The sequence below is a fragment of the Pinus tabuliformis genome, chromosome 6, assembly GCF_031772625.1.
Source record: "Pinus tabuliformis cultivar Carrire ecotype Pingquan chromosome 6, CPIR1, whole genome shotgun sequence".
Lineage (NCBI taxonomy): Eukaryota > Viridiplantae > Streptophyta > Pinopsida > Pinales > Pinaceae > Pinus > Pinus tabuliformis.
Window position 1 is genome coordinate 503,284,721 of NC_142292.1, and position 20,027 is coordinate 503,304,747.

General features: G+C 40.9%; 1 protein-coding gene across 3 annotated transcripts in view; it reads left to right on the plus strand.

Annotated features, from left to right (window-relative positions):
• Positions 1 to 20,027, plus strand: part of LOC149259522 (neurochondrin family protein) — a 411,338-nt gene that overhangs the window by 75,893 nt on the left and 315,418 nt on the right. For all 3 annotated transcript variants that reach the window (XR_016257650.1, XM_089418637.1, XM_089418634.1), the window contains exon 4: positions 2,922 to 3,058. Coding sequence is in view for 2 of the 3 variants with exons in the window: in XM_089418637.1 (XP_089274763.1) it covers positions 2,922 to 3,058 (137 nt within the window). In the remaining variant the exon portion in view is untranslated. The remainder of the gene's footprint in view (positions 1 to 2,921; positions 3,059 to 20,027) is intronic.

Sequence of the window (20,027 nt, forward strand, 5' to 3'; positions counted from 1 at the left end):
CTTAAAAGGTGTTGCATATCCATATCCCAATCCATAGCTAACACTTTCCATATTTCCTAATTTCCATTGTTCTGCTCATGGTTGGTTGTCATATGTCACAGACTCACAATAAGGATCATGCTTCGTAGTTCCATGAGAAGAAGGAGCTACAAGATCGAGGTTGATGCAGTAAATTACAAAAAGGAAATAGCAAAATGTAAAGGTCAGAAGGCAAAACAAAATAAAGAGATAAAGGTAAAATCAAAAGCCAAAGAAAAGATTGAGCAGTGCCCCGTTGTTAGTGAGGGCATTATCCCAAGTCCTTTATAATGAAATGCATACCTACAAGGGACTAAATGAATTATCTTAAATCTGATGTACTGAAATGCATAAACCAAAAAACGGGTACTTAATGAAATGAAATAAAGAAATGAACAAAGAAAACCATAGGAAAAGTCAAATAAAGTGGTAGTAAGAAACAATGTTGAGGAAAGGGTAACTCATTGCATAAGCACTCCCTTCCTCAACTAAAGCACTCATGTGGATGAATATCCTAAACAATCTCACATGACTATGTAATACAATTCATGAAGCATGAAGTTACCTCCTCAAAACCATATCATCTGTCACGACACCTACTCCTTGATGGGCTTTCTTGTGAACTACTTGATCTTGTTAGGTGTTGACACATGTAATAGTGGTTAATGATGCCCCCACCATACCTAAACTTGACAAATTGTATGAATTATATGAGTTATTGTGAAGTTAGAAGATGATGCTTAATGTGATCTACTTAATGGCATTTGCCATTTACAATTGACATGAATCACTTTTTATGTTGGGTTGGACTTGTGTACATGCCTATGAATTGATGACTACATTGGGTCACTTGAGCCCTATTACTGCAAAATCTTGCACTTCTCGAGATAAAATCCAAAAGCTCCGATATGGGACCCTATGTACTCAAGAGGGGGCCATTTACAATTGACATGAATCACTTTTATGTTGCGTTGGTCTTGTGTACATGCCTATGAATTGCATTGGGTCACTTGAGCCCTATTACAGCAAAATCTCTCGAGATAAAATTCAAAAGCTCCAATATGGGATCCTATGTACTCAAGAGGGGGTCATCAACCCTCTTTTCACTTCAAGGAAACTCTTCTCCAGCTCAAGGGGGGCTCTCCCTAGTCGATCTTAGCATTCTAATGGCTTGGTCAAACCAAGCCAAGAGCCCCTAAGGCTTATACTTCAAATGCCACCAATCAAAGGATTGAACAATTAGGATTCAGGGTGGATTGGATTGCTAGGGTTCTTTAGGGTAAATTCCAGATTTGAGTTCTCAAAGGGAAGATCCCCAAACACACAATCAAGGAACTACAAGGTGATTCAGGAGTGTAAAGTTTAAACTCTAGCAAAATAGTTTAGAGGATTTTGCAGCTTGTGATGTCAATGCGCGTGACACAGTTTTGAAAGGAGAAGAAAGACAGTGAAGTAAAGTAATGTGAAAGGTTGAGAAAATGAAGCAAAACACATTTTAGGTTGAGAAGATGAAGCATAACAGATTTTAGGTTGAGAATGTGAAGCATAACAGATTTTGCAGAAGATGAAGACACAACAATTACCTCTTGGCATGGGAAGAATGTGGAATGACAGGCAATGGGATAAGTTATTTTATTATAGAAAATTTCCAAATCTGAGAATGACAAACTCTCAATGGTATGATAATAAAATTCGGATCTGTCAATTCGACTGGTGCAAGGTGCAGTTGCCTTCCTGAAGCAAATTTTGTTCCTGTTAACTGTGCAGATTAGTTGCACTGTTTCCTGAATGTGCAGGTGTGTTTCTGTACACAAGGGAGGTCAGAACTAGCATCCCATGGCCACTGTGTCAAAGAAATATAAGATGCATTTTTCAAGACGAATATATGCAGTATATACCAAATTGGAATATTAGTTTGTCTTGGATTTTGCTGGGACAGCTCAGCACTAGCAGGGCTCCAAGTTCGACCATGTCAGTGTCAACTAAGTACCATGCATAAAGGTGGTGTCTCGGCTCACTTTGTGCATTTGCTCTGCATGTACATATAATCTATTTTGTAGCATATCTTTTTTAATAGTTTGCTTGATAAATGGTGAACAACTAGGCATGAGATGGTGCCAGATTGAGAGCAATTATCTGTGGCTTAAAGCTAATTGAGCTTGATCAATAAACAGGGGTCTGGATCTTAACTTAGACTAGGGAAACTTATGATTTACCTCTTGATTGCCCCACTTTGCTCCTTAGACAAACTGAACATCTTTTGCTAATGGCCATAACTTTCTCCTGAGGAATCCAATTAAGCTGGGAAATGTCAGGTAGTTCAAGAGCTTGCTCAACTTCATGCTGCACAAAAATTCTAAGAATCTGGGTGCATCAAACTGAATCGGGGAGGCTCCAAATTTTTTTGTCTGGACACTAGTTATCTGACCGAATTTTATAAATTTTTGACCTGACAGGTTAATGGCTAACACCATTCTGGTACTTTCCTTTTGTACTTGGAATAATAAATCTTTGAAGAATGTAAAAGGAAATAGATAGGATCTTGCTGCAAACAACTGTTATCTGTATCAAAAAGATTGAATTTCACAGGCCTTTTGTTTTCTATCCTTTTCTTTTAAGGATTTAGTGATTTATTCAGGACTTTGTATAAACATTCTTATTTGATTAGTATGATCTGTGAAAATATGATAAAGTAAGTTAATTGTATGTTTATTCATCATAAGATATTTGTGTACAGGCCAGGACGACATGTTACTGTGGAATGTTTTGAATGCATATTGGGGCTTGCAACAGCATCCAGAAAAGTTTTTTTGCACTCTATGAAACATTCTTAATTGATTTTTATGACTGAAAATATAACAAGTTTGTTGTACGTTTATTCATCATAGGCTATTTATGTACAGGGCAGGACAACGTATTACTGTGGAATGTTTTGAGTGCTTGTTGGGGATTGCGACAGCATCTGAAAAAGGATTTTTTGCACTCTATGAAACGAGGGCCATACCTATAATTGCAAATCACATTTACCTATTCCCTGATGGTATGCAGAAACTCACTCAGATACTTTACATTTAGGTAATGCTACAGAGTTATTTAACTAAACTATTTTTTGCATGTATGAATGATTCACGATGATTACTGTATGGCAAGCTGCATCTTGTTTGAACTTGGTAACAGTGTTTTCTTCTCCAAAAAATATATATATATATATATTTTATTTTTTTTCTTTCCTTTTTTGTTCTTCTAATATTCGATATTTCAGAGGTTGAAATAAAAAGTATACATTTAAATGTCCTGTATGGACTCCAAAAACTAAAACCAAGTACTATGATCTATTCCTATCCTGTTTGCGTTAAAAATCCTGAGTATCAGAGTCTTCTTGTAGCACCTTGAAGATACTAAATATCATCATCACAGATAAACCACCGACTTATCCTAAAAGACTTGCGAGAACTCTCATAATACAGTCCAAAAATCTGTAACACTTCTTCAACAGGTGACCGGCTATCATGAGAGTATTAGTACTGTCACCACTGAAAACTATCACCTTAGGTGTAAAGTCTTGTTATGAACATAACTATGTATAAATAATAATAAATAATGTTAGATTTCCTTAAAACCCAATAAACTGATTCGCAATTTTCTTATTGTAAAAACAGTAAAAACAGAAACACAAACAACTGATATTCTGGAAACTTAAATCACAAATGCACCGAGTTTTCTAACTTAACATGTACAGCAGAAAAATAAATCAGAAGACAAACACATTCACACATAGAACACAAGATATACCCAAGAAACCCCAACTCCGGGGAAAACCTGCAACTTTGTGTCTTTTATTTTCTTCATCAAAATGATTTTTCTTTATAATTTTACGGCAAGGGAAACTTCCCTTTTATCACAGGAAAACAACAGATCAATCGTCCAAGATAAACTGATTTGATCACTGCTCACCGGGTTTTCCAAGAAAAGGGCTGCATGGATCTGCTTGTTTGCTCTCACATGCGAGCACAAATCTTCTCCTCCTGCGCACATGTGCAAACTGGAGCTGCGCAATTGAGGTCTGAGCTAAGGCAGTTCGGCCCTCACTTGATCTGACTCTCTCTTGGACGCTAAACCACTGCGAACTGTTGAACCCTGGTCTCTTCCTCTCGCTGATCTGACTCACAATTTGTGCTCAATTGACTTGCCACCAACTCGCTCTATCTCCTCTTATAATTTCAATCTCAACACTAATCTCCCTCTTAAAGACTGCGATTAAATCGTGATCAAGGGCTAAGATTAAATCACAAGTTAACTTAGAAATTTTTAGTTTTTCCCGAGTCTAACTTTAGGAAATAGTTAAATAATTAAATTCTTCTAAAGTGGTGGTCTTGTGGGTTCTTCTGCTAGACTTAGCACCTAGGCAAGCAGAGCCCTTCCTTCTCTACTCTAATCAACACTCCCGCATAGAGAGAAAGGTGCTTTGCACTACACCCAACTTCTCTCCAAGGTAAACAAATCTGGTCCCTGGTACATCCTTGGTCTGAATGTTTGTTGTCTGCTCCTCTTTTGGTATGTACTAGAGTGAAACTATGCCTTTTTGAATAGTATCTCTATTGTGGTGATAACATATGTCAATGTGCTTAGAGCGATCATGGAACACTGGATTTTTAGAGAGCTTCATGTAACTCTGATTGTCACAGTGGATCATAGTGGGCTCCAACTCTGTCCTGAATAAGCCCACAAGAAGCTTCCTCAACCAAGTAGCTTCGCACCCTGCCAAACTGGTTGCCATGTACTCAACCTCGGTTGAGCTCAATGCATTTGATCTCTGCTTCCAACTAAACCGTGAAACAAGTGTCAATCCAACATTGAATTTGCATCTCGATTTGCTCTTCCTGTCTGTGGAGCTCCCTCCTCAATTTTCATTAGTGAAGCCCTCATGCCTTTGAGATATATCAATACGTGCTTAGAAACAACCCAATGTACTCTGGTATGCTTGACCAAAAACTAGCTCAAAGAGTTGACCACAAAACCTAAGTCTGGCCGCATGTTAACCAAATATATCAGTGATCCAATCAACCATCAGTAAAGTGTGGGATCTACTCACTCCAATCTAGATGTATCCACCTTCCTCCAGTTTGTGACTAAAGGCGTGGTCATGGGCCTGTAATCCTGCATGTGAAATCTCCTTAGAATCTGTACGACGTACTTTCCCTCTCCCAGGAATATCTCTCCATCGCCCTACCAAACCTCCAGCGCAAGGAAACAATGCATTAGTCCCATATCCTTCATCTGAAATTCACCTGCAAGATTTCTCTTGCACTCCTGGATGAGCTTATCTGTGCCTATCAAAATAAGATCATCCACATATAGCAACAAAATAAGCGGCTCACCTTCAACAACAATGTAACAGAGGTTGGGTTCTTCACTCTTGGTGAAGCCCAATCCTTGAAGGTAACTGTCTATCTGAGCATACCATGCTTGTTGAGCCTATTTGAGCTTGGACAAGGCTCTCTTAAGTCTGCATATGTGTGTCTCTTTGTTGCATGTCTCAAATCCCTCCGATTGCTCAATGTAAATCTCTTCCTCAACAACCCCATTGAGAAAGGTTGTCTTCACGTCCATTTGGTGGATCTTCCACCCCATCTGCCCTGCAATATGTAGCAACAAAACTTTAGAGTAATTGTGCTTTAAATGTCAAATACACAAATGTATAGGAAATAGTATCTTTTATTAATAAGATGATAGTACAGAAGTTGTTGAATGTTACAATGAGGCCTTCTTATATATCTAGGCAGGTGCCCCATCATGACTGGACATGTCTTTTTAGACATGCCTTTCCATTTTAACTAATGACTATTTAAAATATAATTACGATTATTTATTATTTATATTTACTTGCATTTATTTAGTTTTATATAAATTATATTCATAACATTGCCCCTTTCTTCAAAAAGCTTTGTCCTCAAAGCTTATTGCTGACAATTTTCTTCACCTTGCATTTGTCATCTTGTCATGTATAATTTGTCAGTGATACTCCCTTAGAATTAGGGTTTGCCCATTTTTATTTTATTTTATTATATATATATATATATTTCAATATTTTTATCATTTTCATACACACACACACACATATATATATATATATATATTATTTTTTAAAAAATTTATAAAGTAACCTTATAATTAATAAAGTGACTTTATAAATTTGTGAGTTCAATAATTGAAGTGTTAAGGTTGTTTTATTTATTTATTTTACATCCACTAGTCACTCTTACGGTCACGTCTGTATATGCGTTCACTGATTGCCGTTCCATTTTTCTCTACATTGAATAAGGATTTATATGGAGATAAGAATGACATTTCCTCTAATGTTTCCATGATTTTTGTTAACTTATCATTCCAATAGACGAAAGACGATATATGTGGAGCATGCCATTTGTCCCCTAGTTGATGGCATTGATATCCATGGACTTGGAGAAAATGAATGTCTTCTTGTCTATTCGTTGCGAGACAAGATTCATGCCTTGTGATATATGGTTGAGGCCACTTAAAGACTCTAGTCGTGCTACTTTCTTCGGAGTGGCCATTCTTTTCCACATGTCTTGTCTTTTCCCCATCCCATTTTTCCTTCAATATGCAGACCTTACTGCGCTCCATTGTGATGTAGCACAAATTGCATTCAAGAAGCGTGAAAACGTATATACGATAATCGGATTTATTCACAGTGTACTTAGGGATCAAATATCTCCTAAAAAGTTTTTTCGTCACCTCCTGTTCTAGCCATAGTTCAATCTCAACATACAGTGGGAGCCTGTTAGACATTAGATTAAAGTTTAAGCTTCTGGGTAATATTAACATAATCCCAATGCCATTCATAATTCAATGAATTCATGTCGTTATTGGACGCATTGCCAAAGTTAACAGATCCTCAAGAGGCGGTTAAGCACATGTCACGAAACACATAGGGAGTGCTAGATTATCCAATGCCCAACAAGGGAGGTCACCCTTTTGTTGGGTACTACACCATCCTAAAGTGAGGGAAGATGTTGCTCAGGTACCAGTGGTGACTCTTCCAAGTTCCACTTGGATTTCACTTAATGAAGACTTGTAACAAACAAGGTTCATATACTCATGAATATTTAGAATATTTGGAATATGTAAATATCCATAATAGAATAAATATTAATGTATATAAATGTTGAATGTACAAGTGATATCCTTGGTTACAAATGAGGACCCATTTATATACCTAGAGAGTTGCCCCTTCATGAATGGTCATGTCCTTTTAAAACATGCTCTTTCATAACTAATTACATTTATTAATCATTATTTATTATTATTTATACATAGTTATGTTCATAACATTCCTTCCCCTTTAGAGGATCCTTGCCCTCAAAGCTTATTGATGAAAAGCATCTCATTTTTCTTAATTCATGGAACTATCATCCTCGATGATACAAGACAATATGAATTTCTGAATGTGGTGCAAAATTGATTATTTTTTGTTGATTGGAGTAGAGAAGGAAGGGGTTTTCTTGCCTAGGTGCTAAGTCTAGTATAAGAACCCAGAAGACCGCCACTTTAGCATAATATTAATTATTTAACTATTTCCTAAAGTTAGACTTAGGAAAAATTAAAAATTCCTAAGTTAACTTATGATTTAATCTTAGCCCGTGATTACGATTTAATCTTAGCTATTGAGAGGGAGATTAGGGTTGAGATTGAAATTATAAGAGGAGATAGAGCGAGTTGGTTGCAAGGCAGTTGAACACAAGTAGTGTGTCAGATTAGCGAGAGGAAGAGACCAGGGTTCAATAGTTTACAGTGGTTCAACGTCCAGGAGAGAGTCAGAATGTGTGAGGGTTGAATTTCCTTAGCTCAAACCTCAGTTATGCAACTCTAGTTAGCACAAGTGCACAAGAGGAGAAGATTTGCGCTCACACGTGCAAGCAGACATGCAGATCCACGCGCCCTTTTTTTTGGCAGATTGAGCAATGATCAAATCAATTTATCTTGGAGGATTGATCAATTGTTTTCCTGTGATAAAAGGGAAGTTTCCCTTGCTATAATTTTGAAGAAAAATCCTTTTGTTGAAGAAACTAAAAGACGCAGAATTGTAGGTTTTCCAAGAAGTTGGGGATTCTTGGGCATATATCTTGTGTTCTATGTGTGAATGTGTTTGTCTTCTGATTTATTTTTCTGTTGTGCATTTTAAGTTAGAAAACTCAATGTATTTGTAATTTAAGTTTTCAGATAATTAGTTGTTTGTGTTTCTGGGTTTTTACACTTAAAAAATTGTGAATCAGTTTATTGGGTTTTAAGGAAATCTAAAATGGTATCAGAGCTTAGTTTTTATTGAAAACCAAACACAAATTTTATCTTTAGGAGTAGGTTCTGTGATTCAGAGGGAGCAAGATTATTATATCGATTTGGTTAATATATTTTTTGGGCAATGCATATTGTTTTCAGTAGTGTGATTTGTATTCAACAATTCGATTTGTTAGGATGGCATATTAGGGTCGCAAATTTGAAGACAGATTGGACAATGCGCCCACCTTCTATTCTTGGTGTGAAAGGATAGCAACAGTGCTAGAGGAACAAGGGGTTTGGGATTTTGTTGATAGTGTCCCGACCACGCCCATTGATCCTCACATTTGGCTTAGCATAATAAGATGGTTGCTAGGGCAAGAAGGATCTTCCTAGAAGGAGTCAAACACCACATTATCCCTCACCTGATTGGGAAGAAAAAGCCAAAGAAATGAGAACAACCATCATTGGTCTCCGTCAATGTTTTAAAACTCCGACTCGGACTCCGAACCGGTCGAGGGTTGACTCCGATTTCGACTCTGATTCTGTATCGACTTGGCCTAGTTGATTTCAATGACTCGGTCTTCGTAAAAAATACATTAAATTTTTATTTTTTAATTTTTATTTATTTATTTTTATAAAAAAACATAATTTTAAAGATTTTCATTCATGTTTCCAAACACAAAGCATTAGAATATAGAGAGAAGACAACGTATGATCAAAGTAGGCTCATGTGACATGAATATATCCATTATATCAAAATGGCATCCAGTGCATTGTCCAATACATGTAATATATAGAGATCAGAACAAAAACACATAACCAAGGAGGCTCTAAATGGCCTCTACAACAAAAGTAAAACATCACTAGTCACTAGTTGTTATTCTAGGTATGTTCTATGCTTAGAGCAATTTATTTCAATTTTCACAGTTAGCTCAATATCTTTTCCAGATTAGCAATCACATCAGCATTAAAGTAAATTGCAGATAGAACATAGACATAGATTGCAAAAGACAAGCCAAGACAAGAGGACACAAGATGTGCAGCTAGCTAGGGACAAACCCCAATGTGGAAAAACCCTTGATCAATTCTTCGTATATGTTCTTCAATAGTTCAGCAGAGAGAGAGATAGTACATTTACAATTGAAGTCAACACTTTGACTTATAATAGCATAGATCATTTCTAAGAAGATGATACATGAGGCATCATAACTCAGTTGAAGACATGCTGCTTCAACTTATTCTCCAAGGTGACTCCATCCCCTATCATTGTGATGTAACTCGTCATCATGCTGCGCCTCACTGTGCTGCACTCATCATCACTACACTGGACCTCATTACCATGCTGCACACATCATACTGTTGCACCTTATGCTGCACCTTCTGGTACTGCAACATCTTGCTGTACCTTATCATCTTGTTGCACCTACCAGTGCTGCCTCATCCTGTACCTTACGGTGCCCATCATGCTGCATCTCATTGTAGCATTTAATATCACTATACTATACTAGCAAGTGCTGCACACAACATGCTACACTTCACATTGTCATGATGCCCATCATTGTGCTGTAGCATTTCACATCATTCTGCGCCTTAACACAATGCTGTCACTGCTCATACTGCTGGACCATGATTGCTTTCTGTCCCATTGAAGCACCATGTCCTTGCTGTCCCATCTACCATGCTCCACCATGATTGCATTTACTGCACCTTGCTGTTGCTTCTGTCCCGTTGTGCCATCATTGCTGTACCATGCTGCTGCCCTAATGTGTTTGCAACACCATCCTATTGCTGCTGTTCCAAAGTGCTTGCTGTCCCAATGTGTTTGATACACAATCCTATTGCTGCTGTCCCAATGTGTTTCACAGCTCCCTTCCAACACTTTCGGACCCCTGTTTGCCCTTAAGACAGTCCTGAAATCCACACTGGAATTTCCTTTCTTTGCTGCGGCCTAACTCAGAAGTTATCCTCCTCAACGAGCTCCTTTTTGATGTATTGTGTGTTTCACAATGGATTGCGGCTAGGGCTTCCTTAGGACAGCATCTAGGGCTTCTTTAGGACAACGTCTAGGGCTTCCTCCATGACAAAGGTAAGGGCTCCTTTAGGTCAACGTATAGATCCCTTCCATAGCTTCGCTGGCCTGTCTTCTTTGCTGCGGCTAGGGCAGCCTCCTTTCCTCCAACATCTAGGGCTTCCTCTCCTAGATTTCTCTTCCACCAAAACCCAAAGTGAGTGGAGAGAAATCAAGAGAGAAGTGTGTGTAAAATGATTCTCAAGTCATCTTCTTTTATACTAAAACATTGAGCACATGTGGGTGTTCTTTAGTTGTTGTCCGACCTTGACGAATTGTCTTATAACACAAATAAATTCATAACTCCATGAATAATTATTGGAATCAGATGATCTTTAGATCAATCCTACACCTCTCGATGAGAGGGATCCAAGAAAAATATTAGATGCCATAAATAAGATGACCCACATGGAGTTTGGCCCTAGTTGCCAATTTTAACACTCCCTCTCAACTAGGGAGAACTCCATCTGTTGATCCATCTGCTAGACTGTACTATCTTTGCCATTAGTGCCCCGCATTGCTCTGCTCTGCTCCGCTGAACCATGAAGAAGAAGAATTGATCGAGAATGTCTCATACCATTCTGTACCGACCCGAAGTCAGTTCCATATGAAGAGTGTGTCATACTACTCTTACTGATCCCAGATCAGTTCCAAGAGAGTGAGTTATGTTACTCTTATTGACCCGAAGTCAGTTCCAATTGATCCCAGATCAATATCAAAAGAGAGTGTCTCAAACCACTCATATTGATCCCATATCAGTTTCATTGATCCCAGATTAATGGAGGTCATCCTAGCATAGGGAGTACAGTAGATACACCGATGCGTCCATCGATAGTACTACTAGGGTCCCTAACCCCATTTCCCTACTCATTGGCCAGATGAGAGGTACTTTCCATGAGTCCCAGACTACATGGGTAGGATGCCTCGACAGGAGAACCACTCATCCTGTCCCTAAGTCGCCACGGGGTATTACAGGGGAAGGCTGAACCATTCCCTGTACACAACGCATCATTAGGGGAGGGTGAGTCGCCCTATGGTTGCTTGTTGCTCCAAGAAGTACCCCAAGCCCCCTCGGAGGTCCCAGAGCTCAATGTATGCATCATGCAGGACCCTCATAAGAGGGTCTCTCAATGACTCCAAGTTGCGCCGGAAAGTCACAAATTTTGACCTTTCCCCGGGGCTTCGACAGAATGTCTGCGACTTGTACATCAGTCTCAATGTGATGGAGCCTTCTTGCTCATCGATGTACCATATCCCAAATAAGGTAGTATCTGATGTCTATATGCTGGAGCAATCATAGAACACGAGATTCCTCAATAATCGAATCCCCCTCTGGTTGACACAGAAGATCATGGTGGTATCCATCATGTGTACAAACAACGCGCTGAAGAGCTTCCGCAACCAGACAGCTTCACACAAGGTCATACTTGTAGCTATGTATTCGGTCTCTGTGGTGCTTATAGTGTTGATTTGGGATAGCATCGGATGTGCTTTCGCCACGAAATTTGGTGGAGAGGCTAAGGCACATGAGATCTCCAATACCCAAAAAGAGTTTGGGTAGATTCTAAACAGTTTGGGAGGTATTAAAATAATTAATATTTTTAATGGAGTCCCTAAGTCTAAACTTAGGGAAATTAAAATATTAATGTGAATTAATATAAACAGTGTTGATAATATTGCCGAAATATCGGCGATATTCGTAAATATCGCGATATTTTCGGCAAGCCGAAATATCACCGAGAAAATATCACGATATTTTCGAAATATCGCCCGACGAATCAATTTATTGCCAGGAGACAGTAGAAAATATCCGCGCGGGTTATAAAATTCGGATTTTGTTTTTTTATGAATCATTTTCATTTTTGATTGCTGGAGAAGGAAGGGGAGAGCTATGTGCTTGTTGCCAAGGAGTGTTTGAGCGTTCCATAGCTATTATCGCCACCAACAACGAAGATTTCATTGATCTAAGCTTCAAGAACAGTGAGGCAATTTCATTTCTTCCATTAACTGGTATGTTCAAATAAACCCTTATTTCAATGAATTTTTTGTTAGTTTTAGGATTGTTCTTGCTTGCCTATTTGCCTACAATCATTTTGCTTGATTTTTTTTTCCATTTGAAAAGATTTTCATGCCCATGAGAAAATGCAAGGGTTTTAAGTTTTCAAGTTTTCTCCATATTTGGAGAGCCCATCATGTTTTCCTGTAAAAGCGGGAGAGGGTAATGATTTCAGATAGATAGCTGCTAGCCTGCTAGTTTTATTTGTTATGCTACATATAACTCATGATGATGAGATACTTTTATATATGTGATGTTATTTTGTATTGGTTCTCCACATTTGAGTCCTTGAATGGACAATTATCAGGGATCAACAGGATTTGGTATTGCCTTTTGATGTATCATTTCTATTTGACGTCATATATATTAGTGCTTTCTTCATATTTATGTGCCAATGTGTTTATCTCATGTTGTTATTGCTTTATATGTTTAAAAATCTGAAAAAAAATGAATATATTATGCATTTTTTATGCTTGCCGATATTTGCCGATATTTTGCCAATATTTTCGCCGATATTGCCGATAAGATATTTTCTGGACCCTCGCCGATATTTTCCCGATACCGATATTTTCAACACTGAATATAAAACTGTGTTAGAATGGTCCAAAAGTCATGGATCAAGCCTGATCTAATCTTAGTCGTTGATTAGGGACTTAATCTTGGCTGTTGATCTGTCAACGAGAAAAGTATAAGAGGAGGCTTGAGGGTCACTTGGAGAACACACCGAGTTGATCAAGGTTTCAACTTTCTGGGGCAGGGTTTGCTGAGGAAGTCGAGAGAGTGATCAGAGTTGCAGCTGATGGGTAGTGAATACAAATATAGAGAGGCAGAGATAGTGCCGGGAGGATCAACTCAACAACTGGGAAAGCTGAAGTAGAGGGCAGAAGCCGGAACTGTCGGGAACAGCCGAAACTGCGGGAACAGCCGGAACTGTTGGAGCAGCCGGGAAAGCTAACGTAGAGGGAAGAAGCCAGAACTGTTGGGAACAGCCGGAACTGCCGGGAATTGTCGGGAAAGCTGATGCAGAGGGCAGAAGATGGAATTGCCGGAACAACTGGAACAACCAAGAAAGTTGACGCAAAGGGCACAAGCTGGAACTGCCAGGAACAATCGGAACTGCCAGAACAGCTGGGAAAGTAGACGCAAAGGGCAGACGCTGGAACTGCCGAGAACAGCCAGAACTGTCGGGAAAGCTGATGCAGAGGGCGGAAGAGGCTGACGCAGTCCCTAGAGGCTGACGCTGGGGTTTTTCGTGAGGCAGATTGGAGTTGAGGAGCTACCAGAGTGTTTATCCGGGGTTCTAGCCGGAGCATCTGTCTTCGAAGGAGAGGTACCACTGCCGAGATTATTCTTTGTTGGGTGAGCCGGTTTTGGCACCCAGATTGTATTCAGAAACTGCATAATAATAAAACCCTCAGATAGCTACACAAGTTTTCCTACATTGGGTTTTTCCGGGGACATTGGTCCAAAAACAATGGTGTCACTTGTGTGCTTGTTTTGTTTCCTTCAGTTGATGATCTGTAATGTGTTGAGCATGTACTTGTATTTATTTCCAGTATTTACATGGTAAATAACTTGTTAATTAACATAACAAGTAGGTAGGAATAAATCAGAAAGTACATGAAGGGTTTCTAACGGGTTAGACTTAGAAATTCCAACATGGTATCAGAGCGTGGTTGCAGATCATAGGAGAATTGAGAACATCAGCCGAGCAGAGCAGCAACAGCGGAAAACAAGTGTCTCGAGTGACAAAAGTTGTTCCTAGCAAAGTAGCAGCAAGGAAGGGGTGATGCAGTGCCTGCGTCATCAAGATTGAGCTAGGAAGAGGCAGCGCAGAGGCTGAGGGAGGCAAAGACAGGGTCACGCAAAGCCACCCAGAAGCCAGGAGGGCTGACACAATTGGCTGAGGAAGCTAATTTGCCGGTGCTAGGATTGTGCAGAGCCTAGGAGCTCTAACCATCAGTTTGCTGGGGTTTAGGAGGCTGTGGGTAAGTTGCAGAATGGAGCTGGTGGGGTACTGTAGTTAGAACAATACCTAACAAGGCAAGACCAAGGTAGAGGGAGTTGCTGCGGAGGCGGATTTCTAGCCAAGGAATCCAGATCAGTGTTGTTGTTGCACAAACAATCAGAGAGGGGCAACTTGACGTTGGCAGAAGGATTTCCAGGTGGGAAATTGGGACTTAGAGGGAGTCCAGAAGAGAACTTCCAGATGGGAAGTAGAGAGACTCAGTAGGAGTCGAACCGAGAACTTTCAGATAGGAAGTGGAGAGACTTAGCAGGAGTCGAATCGAGAACTTCTAGGCAGGAAGTAGAGAGACTCAGCAGGACTTGAATATAGAACTTCCAGACGGGAAGTAGATTCAACAGGAGTCAAACAGAGAACTTCCAGACGGGAAGTAGACTCATCCGGAGTCGAACAGAGAACTTCCAGGCGGGAAGTAGAGAGACTCGGAGGAGTCAACAAGAAGGGCAGAGAGATGGTCATGAATGGGCTGAGGGATCAGGACAAGTCAGATGAGGCATCCAGCTTTGTCATCTAGAAGGCCAAGATCCTTTCTGTTCTGTGTGCCATGAGTGAACACACACCATTTGAGCGGCAGTGGGGAGACATCGAGTTGTAGTCAGGCGGACTATAGGCGATGAGGGGCAGGATCCTCGAGGTACCCAGCCTCTTGGATTAGACCTTGCTATGGGAGCCCCGAAGAGGAGTAGCAGTACTGGCGATGTCAATAGAGACGGATGAGGATGGAGCGGCAGAGAGAGATATAGTGCAGGATTCCAAAGACAACGCGAGGCTAGCAGGCTGCAACAGTGCGAGAGGCATAGGAGTGTTGCACCAGTGCAGGATGGCACAAAGAGGTGTGCAACGGTACGAGATGCAGGGAGTTGTTGCAGCAGCGCAGAGGTTAGAGAGGGAGCACTTGTCAGCGACAGAGGGAGCTTCAGCATCGAGAGTGTCTCTAGCCTGATAGAGATGTCAGAGTTGGGAGATCAGTTACTTACTTCAGTAACTGAGTTGCAGTGCAACAGTTAGCAGTGGCGATGCTATGGGCAACACGATGCAGCAAGATGAGAGGGGATGCAGTGCAGACGCAGTAGTGGCAGTGGTAGGGCCATGGGTAGCAGCACAGATGTAGAGGTAGTTGTCGTAGAGATGCAACTGTGGCAGTGGCAGAGCCATGGGTGGCAGTACGGGATGTAACAATATAGATGATGGGCAACAGGCCTAGCATCAGGGACCGATGCCGGATGATCAGAATAATACTCAGTGAGGAGTATTGCTAGAGCACAATCCTTGCTAAGAGGGAGTGTTGATTTGGGATAGTATTGGATGTGATTTAGCCACGAAATTTGGTGGAGAGGCAAAGGCACATGAGATCTCCAATACCCATAAAGGGTTTGGGTAGATTCTAAACAGTTTGGGAGATTTATAAGAAGCAATTTCGGTGTAAATCACATTCAGAAAATCTATGTCGACGCGTTAAAAATATTAAAATAATTAATATTTTTAATGGAGTCCCAATATTTTTAATGGAGTCCCTAAAGTCTAAACTTAGGGAAATTAAAATATTAATGTGAATTAATATAAAACTGTGTTAGAATGGTCCAAAAGTCATGGATCAAGCTAGATCTAATCTTAGCCGTTGATTAGAGACTTAATCTCGGTTGTTGATCTGTCAACAAGAAAAGTATAAGAGGAGGTTTGAGGGTCACTTGGAGAACACACCGAGTTGATCAAGATTTCGACTTTTTGGGGCAGGGTTTGCTGAGGAAGTCGAGAGAGTGATCAAAGTTGCAGCTAAGGGGCAGTGGATACAGAAAAAGAGAGACAGAGATAGTGCCGGGAGGATCAGTGCAACAACCAGGAAAGCTGACGCAGAGGGTAGAAGCCGAAATTGCCGGGAACAGCCGGAACTGCCGAAACAACGGGGAAAACTGATGCAAAGGGCAGAAGCCGGAACTGCCAGGAACAGTCGGAATTGCTGGAACAACCGGGAAAGCTGACGCAGAGGGCAGGCGTCGGAACTACCGGGAACAACCAGAACTGCTAGAACAGCTGGGAAAGCTGACGCAGAGGGCAGAAGCCGGAACAGTCGGGAAAGCTGATGCAGAGGGTAGAAGCCATAACTGCCGGGAACAACTGGAATTGCCGGAATAGTCGGGAAAGATGACGCAGAGGGCAGAAGTCGAAACTGCCAGGAGCAGCTGGAACTGCTAGAACAGCTGGGAAAGCAGATGCAGAGGGCAAACGCCGGAACTGCCGGGAATAACCGGAATTGTCGGAACAATCGGGAAAGCTGACGCAGAGGGTAGAAGCCGGAACAACCGAAACTGCCGGGAACTGCTAGAGCAGCCGGGAAAGCGGATGTAGAGGGCAGAAGCCGGAACTGCCGGGAAAGCTGAAGAAAAGGGCGGAAGAGGCTAACGCTGGGGTTTTTCGTGGGGCAGATTAGAGCTGAGGAGCTGCCAGAGTGTTTATCTGGGGTTTTAGCCGGAGCCTCGGTCTTCGAAGGAGAGGTACTACTGCTGAGATTATTCTCTGTTGGGTGAGCCAGTTTTGGCACCCAGATTGTATTCAGAAACTGCATAATAATAAAACCCTCAGATAGCTGCACCGGTTTTCCCGCATTGGGTTTTTTTGGGGACATCGATCCAAAAGCAACGGTGTCAATTGTGTGTTTGTTTTGTTTCCTTCAGTTGATGATCTGTAATGTGTTGAACGTGTACTTGTATTTATTTCCAGTATTTACATGGTAAATAACTTGTTAATTAACAGAACAAGTAGGTAGGAATAAATCAGAAAGTACATGAAGGGTTTCTAACGGGTTAGACTTAGAAATTCCAACATATAGCAACCGACTTCTGCTTCCTGCTCATCCAGGATATCGAAGCAGAACCAATAGAGAACCAACACTCAGAAGTGCTTCTTGCGATCCTCCACACTGCCTGCCCTATCAACATTCGAATAATCATGCAGCTTCACATTTCCGACAGCGTATCTCAATCCATGAGAGATTGTGGCCTGAAGATATCTCAGAAGATTCTTGGCACCAATCCAGTGACGCTCAACCAAATATGAGCCCAACATGCTAACTGCAAAACATATATCCGGATGGGAGTTCACCAAGAACATCAATGCTAGTATGAGTTTGTGAAACTAAGACACATTTCCCAAAACAGGTTTGACATCCCTACCACATAACTTCTGAAAGTTAAGATCCATCGAGGTAGTCACAGGCTTGCAGTTCATCATTCCAAATTCGGAATCCAACTCCCTCTTATTTTGCAAATGAGAGGGTTTGCACCTGTCAAAAAGAGGTTGTTGTCAGAAGGTGCTAGTGTGAGAGGTCTATTATCCACAACCTTCAAGCAAAGGTTTGGATCGGCTTCACTCCTAGTGAATCTCAGCTTCATCAGACAACTATCAATCCTCTCATATCAAGCGCGGGGTGTTTTGCTTCAAGCCATAGAGGGCTTTCTTCCACCTGCATACATGAGATTCCCGATCATGAATATCAAACCCCTCGGGTTGTTCCAAACTTGTGGACCTGCTACATGAGGGGAATGGTCCCCTTGTAAGATTTTCCTTCGGTACATCTCAGACATGTACCTTCATGCTCTTCTTGAATTCAGGCATCCCTGTCACCATCTGACTCACATTGGGTAGGGCCCCATAAGTAGACCTCCGATGCTATAGATGAGATATGTCAATTGACATGATCCCCAATGGACCATCCTACAACTTGATACAAATTGCCAACCCTGAACCCATGAGTAAAAGCATCTTTGAAAATTCTATTTTCAAACACGTACCTTTCCATCGATGAATGCCACCCTGAAACCTTTGACTTCCATTGCCAAAATGGACACCAGGTTCTTCTTGCGATCAGGTACATAAAGAGATTCTCGTAAATGAATCGAGTTACCCTCATTCAATTGAGGGGTAACATTCCCTACACCCTTTTCGGGATAGGTGGAATCGACTCCAAGTATAATACCATGATTGTTTCCATCTCTACCAAATTAGAGAGAGCACCCTTCTATCCGATGAAGTGCCTTGAAGCACTACAATCGATAAGCCAGATTCCCAAAGAGTCTGAAGGAGAGGGCCAATACAAGATAATGCTTCTTTCTTATCAGAAACAACATTTGATTCTTCATACCTTGGGTTCCTTGCTTTCTTCAAGAGACGGTTGTTTCCTTGATGACTTGCATTACCTATCATTCCTCTGATCATTGAAGATGTCCGTGTAATGATTGTTATAATCATCAAGTGATGTGTCCCTACCATTCAGACACTCCTTTGCATAATGGCTGAACTTATTACAAACAAGGCATTTTCCTTTCCTTCCACCCTTAGATCTGAACTTCCCATTGAAGTGATCTTTAGGTAGGCCATCAGAAGCTTCCACTGCGCCATTTTGATAATATTCTCTGCTTTGATTTCACCCTTGGTGAATTTAAAGAGGGATGAGGAATCCATTGATCCTTTTGTCCTATCCCAACTGTCTTCAATGATTGCTCTTTCACTCTTGCTTGGGCTTTGTCTTCACCTCAGCTCTGATACCATGTTATTCTAGGTATATTCTATGCTTAGAGCAATTTATTTCAATTTTCACGGTTAGCTCAATATCTTTTCTAGATTAGCAATCAAATCAGCATTAAAGTAAATTGCAGATAGAACATAAACATAGATCGCAAAAGACAAGCCAAGACAAGAGGACACAAGACGTGGCACTAGCTAGGGACAAACCCCAATGTGGGGAAACCCTTGATCAATTCTTCTTATACGTTCTTCAATAGTTCAGCACACAGAGAGAGAGAGAGAGAGAGAGAGTACATTTACAACAGAAGTCAACACTTTGACTTATAATAGCATAGATCATCTCTAAGAAGATGATACATGAGGTAGCAGAACTCAATTGAAGACATGCTGCTTCAACTGATTCTCCAAGGTGACTCCATCACCTATCATTGTGTTGCACCTCGTCATCATGCTGCACCTCATTGTGCTACATCGTGTTGCACCCATCATCACTATGTTGGACCTCATTACCATGCTGCACACATCATACCGCTGCACCTTATGCTGCACCTTCTGGTACTGCAACATCTTGTTATACCTTATCATCTTGCTGTACCTACCAGTGCTGCCTCATCCTGTACCTTACGGTGCTCATCATGCTGCATCTCATTGTAGCATTTAATATCACTGTACTATACTAGCAAGTGCTGCACACAACATGCTACACTTCACATTGTCATGATGCCCATCATTGTGCTGTAGCATTTCATATCATGCTATGCCTTAACACAATGCTATCACTGCTCATACTACTGCACCATGATTGCTTTCTGTCCCATGCAAGCACCATGTCCTTGTTGTCCCATCTAGCATGCTGCACCATGATTGCATTTACTGCACCTTGCTGTTGTTGCTGTCCCGTTGTGCCATCATTGTTGTACCATGTTGTTGTCCTAATGTGTTTGCAGCACCATCCTATTGTTGCTGTCCCGATGTGTTTCACAACTCCCTTCCAACACTTTCAGACCTCTGTTTGCCCTTAAGACAGTCCTGAAATCCAT